The sequence below is a fragment of the Bombina bombina genome, chromosome 9 (genome assembly GCF_027579735.1).
Source record: "Bombina bombina isolate aBomBom1 chromosome 9, aBomBom1.pri, whole genome shotgun sequence".
In the NCBI taxonomy this organism is placed as follows: domain Eukaryota; kingdom Metazoa; phylum Chordata; class Amphibia; order Anura; family Bombinatoridae; genus Bombina; species Bombina bombina.
This window is the reverse complement of record NC_069507.1, coordinates 118,615,683-118,625,601: the sequence shown is the minus strand read 5'-3', so window position 1 is coordinate 118,625,601 and position 9,919 is coordinate 118,615,683. Positions and strand designations below refer to the sequence as shown.

The 9,919-nt window shown below is 41.8% G+C and overlaps 1 protein-coding gene across 1 annotated transcript; it reads right to left on the bottom strand.

Moving 5' to 3' along the window:
* Positions 1 to 3,811: 3,811 nt before the first annotated feature.
* On the bottom strand, positions 3,812 to 7,789 carry LOC128640441 (uncharacterized). Its single transcript, XM_053692920.1, has 2 exons — positions 6,163 to 7,789; positions 3,812 to 6,096 (listed from the first exon to the last, which is right to left on the bottom strand). Exons 1-2 carry the CDS (start codon positions 7,667 to 7,669, stop codon positions 3,812 to 3,814), a joined length of 3,792 nt encoding a protein of 1,263 aa, XP_053548895.1. The 5' UTR covers positions 7,670 to 7,789.
* Between the last annotated feature and the right edge of the window lie 2,130 nt (positions 7,790 to 9,919).

The window sequence follows — 9,919 nt, the reverse complement described above, 5'->3', positions numbered from 1 at the left end:
TTGGCTCACCCATGTTCATTGCCATTTCTTTAACATAGGATAGCTAATGAATGAAGCGAATTACGTAATAGAAGTATATTGGAAAGTTGTTTAAGATTGTTTTCTCTACCTGAATCATACAAGAAAAATGTTGGGTTTAGTGTCCCTTTAAGCAACTTTGTAATTTACTCCTATTATCAATTTGTCCTTGTTCTCTTGCTATCTTTATTTGAAAAGGAGAAATGTAAAGCTTAGGAGCTGGCCCATTTTTGGTTCAGAACCTGGATAGTGCTTGCTGATTGGTGGCTAAATGTAGCCGCCAATAAGCAAGCACTATCCAGGGTGATGGACCAAAAATGGGCCAGCTCCTAAGATTTTAGATTCTTGCTTTTCAAATAAACATAGCAAGAGAGTGAAGAAAAACTGGTGATAGGAGTAAATTACAAAGTGTTGTGTAATATGGTAAATTTGTTTCTCACAGACATCACCATAAAAACAACTTTTGTGTGTTTCTTTTAATTTGTTTATTGTCATAAACTTTACTGTTTAACACTGCAAGACAATATTAACACCATAAATAAGGAACGTAAGTTGAGAGTGGCTTATGATTAACCATAATGTTATAAAATGTGCAAATAAACATATTATAAATGAAGAAATGTAGCAGTTTTCTAAGCTTGCACAGCTAACCTACTTCTGCAAATAAAGGAACATTAGCTGAATTTTGCTATTTTATTTTCACAGACATTTCTTCATTAATAGTGAGACTTTTTCAGGCATGCCCTAGAACACATCACGTGACTTGGGAGTATTCATTGCTACCTTGGGGACATAGCCTGCAGTAGGAGTGGCTTGGCTCAGTTTGTTCACTTTGCATTTCTGTGTTCCTGAGTTGGTGACAATGCCGCAGATGTCCAAGCCTGTCAGGTGTCCTAAACCTAAAGTAATGCGTCTACCATAGGAATTTGTATACCACGTCACTTCCGGTGACGTATAATAAGCTGGTGGAGGCTTGTGGCACTCACTGCGCATGCGCTAGAGGCCCAAACTCCTTAAAACAGCTGATGAGAATACGAGGAATTATGTGGCACGCGCACGTTACTGGTTACAAAATCACAATGAACAAGTGGTCTGTCATTGGATTTTGTAACCAGAAAGGGTACTAAATACGGTCAACGAACTTTCACATACTTTATCTTTTGTCAAACAGAATCGGTTTTAATAAATGTATTATTCAAGGCCTGAACTTTCACATACTTTATCTTTTGTCAAATAGAATCGTTTTTAATAAATGTATTATTGGTGGCTTATGACATTTTTACTAATGACTTATCTAGCACTGGCTTGCACATAGAGAGCTCATAATACAACTATATATATTTGTGCATTTTGGCTATTAGGCTAATACGACTATATATAATTGTGCATTTTGGCTATTAGGCTAATGGTAACATTTGATTGCAGCTGTGCTTTTTCCTTCATATTTATAAATAGCTAATATGTGAACTCATTTTGTTTAAATCTAAGTGCATTGCTTGATACTGGAAACTACAACAATGTGATGTTTATGAAAAAACCTTTAGGACCCATTTAGGGAATATAAGAAAGAAAAGCATAAATGTTCTAACTCTACTTATGTTCAGTGTTCTGACATATACATGATCCAGGGTATTGGGAGAGATTTTCATAACACTGAGCTTTGTTGCTCCATTATCCTTTTTCACATTTACCTTCTGTAAGGTGTATAATCCAACGGGGGGGTGTCAGCGCAGACCAAAGCCTGGGCCCTACGGTACCACGAGAGGCAGATGCAGATTTATCTGATAAGGAGCTCCCTGAACAGATTCAGACCACGCAGCATTATGATCCAAAGCTATTCATGTTTATTGAACATTGTAATCATGTCTTATAGCATGCAGAGACAGCACATAGGGTTAAGGGGATGACACGTTTGGACCGCGTCATATTACACAGTTATACAGAGCAGAAATACATGGAAAAGCTAGAACATGAGTTTCTCATAACAATATTTACAGAGTCATAACAAACTACCATCTGCAGAGACAACCAAGTGTCTAAAGCCTCTTGTTTACATTATCTTATGCTATCTTACTTCTAGGCGTTAGGCCAGGGTACATTGGCAAGGCCGAATAGCTAAAGAAACTCATAACATGCATAATATTCTCACTGCATAATAACCCAGTATAATAAAGTCTATTCATTCTAAAATGGCTGCGAGGAACAAGATGGCTGCCATCAGGTTCATATTACCCCTAACATACCACCCTTTTATTCTAACAGAATAACATAAAAACTAAAACAACTTAACGAATATAAAGAACCTTATAGCGAGATGGCTGAGCGGTAACATTATGGAAAAAGGAATGGTGAGGGTTAGCATGAGTACTGGTAAGCTTATTAATCAAACACACAGTAAGCTTATATATGAAAAAGAAAGCAAGAAACAGAAAAAGAAGAAATGCAAAACCCATTATTATTTTCATACCAAGAGCTCCTAGCCAGGAACTCAGACCAAAGGTCCAATCTATACCATCAAAGAGACCTGTTGGCTGCTTACGTATGTGTGATTGAATGTCATGCAAAGTGTCAAGATCATGGTGTATTCTACCAGTGTTGTTCCAGATAAAAACACAGCAAGAAGAACCTATGCGCTTACATACTCCCCCTTCTGCTGCTAGCAAATAATCTAAAGCCATACGATTCTGGAGAGCAGTCTGAGCGATCTGCTCTTGTCGCATAGTTAAGGACTCTATAGCGTCTGCAGTGGAATTAAAAGCTGCATCTACCAGTGTAGCAAACAAATTAAGCTTATAATATAAGCGCATGACAGCTGCGGTAGGAAACCAAGATGCAGTAGCTATCTCGGCAGTACTAGTCTTAACTGTAAAATCAGAAGCTCTACGTGTTCGCAGTTTAGCATTAGGGAGTGTGTCATGAATACTTAATGCTGGGAATATGTAACCCAAATAACAAGGTGAGAGATGGCTACATGGTATAATTTTAACTGCCCATCTTTCACAAAGCCAATAATAACCATAAGGTAACTTAATAACTGAAGGACATGAGGGAAATCTTTTCCTCTTAGCTTCTGGAGAAGCACCTGTCTGTTTACCTATATTTCTGTTGTTACGCCAGAACCAATTACGAATTGTGTTGTGTGGTTCAGTATACTTAGCAGTAAAATTACGAATATACTCAAAAGAAAGATAAGATCCATCCCATATATTTAACAGTGTAGCATTAACTGGTGTGGCTGCATTGTAGATTAAGGCAACTGTAATAGGCATTTGACTAAGTGTACTGGGGTGAAAACTAGTACCATTAAGATTATGGGACATAATAACACCATGGTTTACACAATTGACTAAGTGTACCCTATCCTTTTCAAAACCTTTATCAGTGTTAACTATTGGTGTAAAATTCCACATAGTATCATCATTTATCATTTGTGTCAAATTGTGTGCGGTAATAGGAAAACCCACAAATGGATAACCCCATTTCCCCCCATGAGGGACATAGCCACAAACCCAACAAGAATCAGTCTGATTAGTCACTTTGTATAAGTTCGTGGCAGCTTTAACAAAAGCATTGTCAGTTTCCCATGCCGACATATGCAACTCTCTGACATCACGGGTGAGAGGGATGGATAAGGGATTAGTGACATTGTCAATTACACTTTTATTATCATTGTGCCGGGGGACACCAGGACTAGGGAATGGCCTGAGTTTGTGCAGGGGCGCACCAGGATTGAAGATTAGGATCAGGATGACAATCACGGATGCGAAGAACACTGCTGGCAGGAGGTACCACACTATTCGATACTCGATGGAATCATGGAGCGGCCAGGGTTGACGTCGTCTGGGGCCCTCTTGATCCGATTCGCGTGGATCCATACTGGAGCTTCCTCTGTAAGGACAGCGGTTCTCGTCACAGCGATCACTGTAGTTGGAAGACCAAAAGGAGGATCCAGCGACTTATTCTTGTGGAGCTGCTTCACCAAGACAGTATCTCCAGGCTTGAACGGGTGTGTCGGGATACCTGTAGGCTGAGGAAGAGTAGAAGAAACATCACCATAGATGCCATTCAATGTTTCAATCAGATTAGTTACATATTCTTCCCTTACAACATTGATATCTCCCCTTACCACAGGAGAACCTTTTTGTTTACACCATGGGGTTGGAAAAGGTCTGCCCATCAGAATTTCAAAAGGTGAATAACCCGTAGTGGTGCTAGGGGTCATTCTGATTTCTGCCAATACTGCAGGTAAATGTTCAAGCCAATTAGTAAATGTACCACCAGTTCCCTTCCTGAACTTATCTTTAATGGTTCTATTCATGCGCTCTACCTGTCCTGATGACTGTGGGTGATAAGGAATATGAAACTTCCAGTCAATGGACAACATAGTACAAATCATTTGTGTAATCTGTGAAGTGAAAGGAGTACCTCTGTCACTGTTTATCTGTAATGGACAACCAAAACGAGGAATAATTTCCTTGCACAATATCTTTGCTACAGTACGTGCATTCTCTTGAGTGGTTGGAAAGGCCTCAACCCACTTACTGAATTGATCAACAATGACTAAAAGATACTTGTATCCACCTCGCGCAGTGGGCATGTGTGTGAAATCAATTTGCAATACCTGCATAGGACCATCAGGGGGTGGTAAATGCTCAAGTTTACCATGTACAAGGCCTCCAGGATTATTTCTGGCACAAGTTAGACATCTGTCCAGTTGTCTATCAATCATGCGCAACAGATCTTTAATGACATACTTGGATGTCATCAGATTCTTGGTCTGTTGTTTACTTATGTGGCCAAAACCATGAAAATGACTAATAAACAATGGTGCGGCAATTTGTGGTATCCCTACTCTCCCCTCCTCGTCTGACCACAGGCCATCTTGGCCTTTGGTCAGACCAGCAGAGATCCAAGTCTGTAAATCAGTTTCAGTTGCGCCAAACTGTAGGTGCGCCACATCCACATCAGATGCTAAGGCAGGAATCATTACCATGTGTAACTGTTCCTGTGTAGTAGTGCTGAGATAGTCAGGGTGCGGTGGACCCCGAAACGCAGCTTCCTTAGCAATAGTGTCTGCAAAATCATTGCCAAGTCTAACGTCAGTGGAGTCAGTACTGTGGCCTTTACATTTAACAATTGCTAGCTTATGTGGTAATTTAATTGCATCTAAGAGTTCCTGTACCAGTGTAGAATGTGAGATACTCTTACCATCAGCGGCAACAAAACCTCTGTTCTGCCAAATCACTCCAAAATCATGCACAACTCCAAACGCATACCTTGAGTCAGTGTAAATGGTCACATCTTTCATCGCAAACGCTCTACATGCCTGAGCTAGGGCTACCAATTCAGCTGCTTGGGCTGACACAAAAGGCAGAGAACCAGCAGTAACCACTGTGTCGGGTAACTGTACCACAGCAAAGCCTGTAAGATAAACACCATCAGCAGGTTTAGAACATGACCCATCAACAAAAACAACTTCTCCCTCCTCTAGTGGAGTTGTTTGCAAGTCTAGACGTGGTGACGTCTCTGTGTGTACAGTGTCTATGCAATTGTGGTCCTCAGGGTGTTCTAAAGGACATTTAGAAATCAATGCATGTAATAAAGGTGCTGGGCCTCCTGTGGGTGCAATGTATTTGATAGTGAGGTTTGCAGTGGATGTGAGAATTGTTTCATAGCCTGACCTTCTCTGTGCAGTCATGTGCTGTGTAGTGAGATTATTTAACACTTGCAAGACTTGATGTGATGTATGCAATATCAGAGAATGTGACAGTACCAATGTTTGTGCCGCTTCCACCATCATAGCGCATGCTGCTGTAGCTCTTAAGCATGCTGGCATACCCTGTACCACCGTTGGCAATAATTTTGAATAAAAAGCTACCGCTCTGTACCCATTACCGTGTTCCTGAGCAAGGACCCCTGCTGCTGTACCTCCCCCTTCTGTGCAATACAGGTGAAATGGTAGGTTATAGTTGGGTAAACCTAGGGCTGGAGCGGAACAGAGAGCCTGCTTGAGGGTGTTGTAGGCCTTATCAAGAGCCTGTGTCCAGTGGATTTGTTCTGGTTCATGCTGACCTGTAACTGAACGCAAAATATGATCATAATATGAACAGTCTGGTATCCATTGCCTGCAGTAAGTAACCATACCCAGAAAAGATAACATAGCAGTCTTTGTTTGTGGTCGAGGAATAACCATGAGAGCCTTAACTCTTTCAGGGGATAACAGTCTCTTGCCTGCTGAAAGAAGAAAACCCAGGTATGTTACTTGTGGAAGACAAAATTGCATTTTTCTCAAAGTCACTTTGTGCCCTGCATCACCTAAGTGCTGAAGCAAATGGAGAGAGTCAGTTTTACAAGTCTGTTCATCAACACTGCACAACAACAAATCATCCACATACTGTATCAAAGTGGAACCTTCAGGAGGTGTCCAGGATTCTAGGGTCTTACGAACTACAGCTGAGTACGCGGCAGGGGAATCAATAAAGCCCATTGGTAAACGATTAAACGTATATTGATTCCCTAAATACGTAAAACCAAACAACGGTTGAGTGTCGGGATGCACAGGGATGCTAAAGAATGCACTGCAGAGATCAATGACTGTAAAGCAAGTTGCAGTACTTGGGATGGCTGTTAAAATAGCATTAACATCTGGCACTATCGGTGCAAGTGGCTGCACCAGAGCATTTACTGCTCGCAAGTCTTGTGTAAATCTGTATTCTGTACCTCCAGGTTTAGGAACAGGATTGATAGGTGTATTGTATGGTGACAGTGTGCGTCTAATAACTTTCTTAGACAATAGGTCCTTAATTACAGGAGCTATTCCCTGTTCCTTTTCCTTAGACAAAGGGTACTGCTTAATGTATACAGGTTTAGCACCTGGTTTGAGAGTGGCTTTATATGGTGTGCATGAGATGAAACCTGGATCATTAAATCCAGTGGCCCATAAACTCTGTTTTAACTCATCAAGTGCCTCTGGCACATCATTAGTGACATGTGAAGCATGTGTGAATGCATCTGGCTCTAATTGTACAGGTATAACCTTAGGATCTTTTACAATATTCCTGCCATATTTCCATGTCCACAAATGTTCTGGTGTTTGCACATAAACTGTATCTGGTGTAAGTACAACTGCATTAACTGGTGCTTTCCACATCTCTTTCTCAACATGGTCAGTAATCCAAGGTCTGTAAAAAGCTTGTGTCACAACTTTGTCAGGGTGTGAGGCATACTCAAACACATTCTCAAGAGTCTGTAAACTGAGTTTATCAAGGTACAACTGTTTAGTAAGGGCAGGTTCAGGATCAGCTGCATACAGCAACGGAACTGAATCCCAGGGAGTGTCAACATGCAATCCTCCCTTGCAATCAATGTTAACAGACATTTGCATCTTAGCCATTAAATCCCTTCCAAGCAAATTAACAGGACTATTGGGTATTATGCGAAAAGCATAAACAAATCTGTTTGAAGGGCTGTCATTTGGATACACCTCCAAAGGAGGCGTCCTGGGACACGAAATTGGGACTCCTGTAATGCCAACAGATTTTTCACATGTATTAGTCACTGGCCCATTGTATTCTCTAGCAGAAATGCTAGATTTAGTTGCTCCGGTATCTACCAAAAAATCATGTGGGACACCTTGCACAACTAAAGACATTAAGGGTAAATCTTGCCAATGATACGACAACTGAGCAGTATAACATGTGAGCAGTCCCCTCTGCTGGCAATCCTAGCGGGTACTATTCTGATTCTGGGAAGGAGTCCAGGGTATCTGATATCTGGGAGTATTGCTGGGATTCTGGGAGGAATTATTCCCACCATACTGATCATTTCTATCCCTTCTAGGCTGTGGGCAGTCCTGCTGCCAATGATCATAAGACCCACAATTCCAGCAAGATCTGTCTGTGGAGTTATGTGCCTCTTGTCTCCTATCACCGTTCCACTGAAATCTGTCTCTTCCCCTTCCTCGAAAGCTTCTATTCTGCCCTCTATTCTGCTTTCTTCCTCTCCTGTTACCTGACGCATTAAACATACTCTCCTGACCTTTCTCATTATACACACGAAAAACATCTGCTGCATCTTTCTCTCTTATAGCCTTTTCAAATTCTTCCACTTTCATTGCATGAATACCTGAAATTGTCTGTCTCACCAATTGCGCAGTTTGCGAGTGCATATTATTCAACAAGTGTTGCACATACAGTTGTGCCAACTCTCCTTGCGTACCCAAACAACATTCCTGTCGCCAACAATCACCAAACCTCTTCAGAAAATCAGACACCTGTTCACCCTTCTTTTGCTTGCATGCACCAGCTTTCGTAATATCTTTACGATCACCATGCTGACTTTTAAAGAATTTCTCAACATCTTCCCACATTACACTCACAACAGCCGCATCTCTCCAGACATAATCATCATTCACTGGAACATCATACTTAGTATCCAGGAACTTGCACACTTCAGTAAAATTCACATCTGTGTATTTAGTGATCACATTCAACAAAAACCTGTAGTCTGGACCACCCAGACACATATCTCTAGTCACCCGTCTAAGATAAGTTATTGCTCCCATCGGATGCTTTACAGGATCAGGACATTTTAATGCCCAATCCATCAAGCGGTCTGTGTCGGGAGGACGAATCATCGTCTGGTCCCCGATTATAAAAAACGGTGCTTCTATGTTCACATCATCCTCTAAATCAGTGTCTGCTCCCTGCGTGTGTGATCTCGTATGCTTCCCTATAGGACTGGGACCTGTGACAGCTGCAGTTTTCACAGCTTTCACAGCTTTTACAGCTTTAGATGTCTTTGCAGCTCCCTGCAACCCCCCTTCTCTGCCCACACTGTTAGGGAATGTGAGAGCTAATTTCTTTACACTACCAGGAGCCCGACATTCCACTCTCTCCCCCTCCCCTTCAGACATTCCTGCATCTGTGCTGCTCTGAAGAGAACCAGTTAACCCTTTTCTAGCACTTAAAGTGGCAACAGCAACATCTTCCAGCTGCTCTATTTCCTTGACGCTGTGTGCTTTCTTAAGCACAGACAACGAAGGGTACAGTGCAGATGGATGAGGCGGAGGAAGTGTCGGGGCAGGTGGGGGCAATGCCGGTGCCGTGGGCACGGCGGCTGATGGTATGGGCACAGCCGCGGATGCCGTGGGCACAGCCAGATATGGTGGAGGCAGGATATTGCATTCAGTCCAAAACACAGACAGCTTTATCCAAACCTCTCCACATTCCTTCATGTATTTCTTATCCCATTTAGGATCGCCCTCTGGTCCCTTATAAGCAGGATCCTTTAAACACATCCCTCTTATCATAGTTACATGCGGTTCACAGAGGGAGCCTATACGGGGGAACGGATTTTGCTCCTGAGGGAACAAAGATTCGCTCCATCCACTCATGTTATCCACAAATGGAATTACATAATATTGTCCTGCAATTCTAGCTACAAAGTCTTTTGGAGTTTCCCCTTTAACTGGCTTAGGATTTGTAACACGCACAGTATTTTTACCAGCACTGGATGGTACACGCTGCACAGTCTTGTACTTAATATTACATTTCTGATCAGCATTTTTATCACATTTTTTGCTGTGTGCAGACCCCATTGTTACACAAAAATGATTACAGCGATATTAGCAGCAGCAATAATAAAATGCACAATCACTTAATATGTTCTATGCACAGCACAATAAACAAAGCAAAATAAGCAAAAGCAAAGCTTCAGACAGCAACACCAGCCTCAAGTGGATACCAAAACTCTATAACGGAATAAATCAGGGAAACTTCAACACACATGAGACTTACTCACGTCACTGCCAAGTTCGCCCGGGGGACCTTATCTTAAAAGAACCTCCCGTCAACTGGCATTCATATATTACTTGCGCGCTTATCACCGACAGGACTCACAA

Bases quoted from the DNA above. Each gene is read 5' to 3' on its own strand.
- LOC128640441 (XM_053692920.1), bottom strand. From the start codon at position 7,669: ATGTCTTTAGTTGTGCAAGGTGTCCCACATGATTTTTTGGTAGATACC. The intron at 6,097-6,162 runs GTATGGTTACTT...TTTTGCGTTCAG, and splicing joins TGCTATGTTATCTTTTCTGG to TTACAGGTCAGCATGAACCA.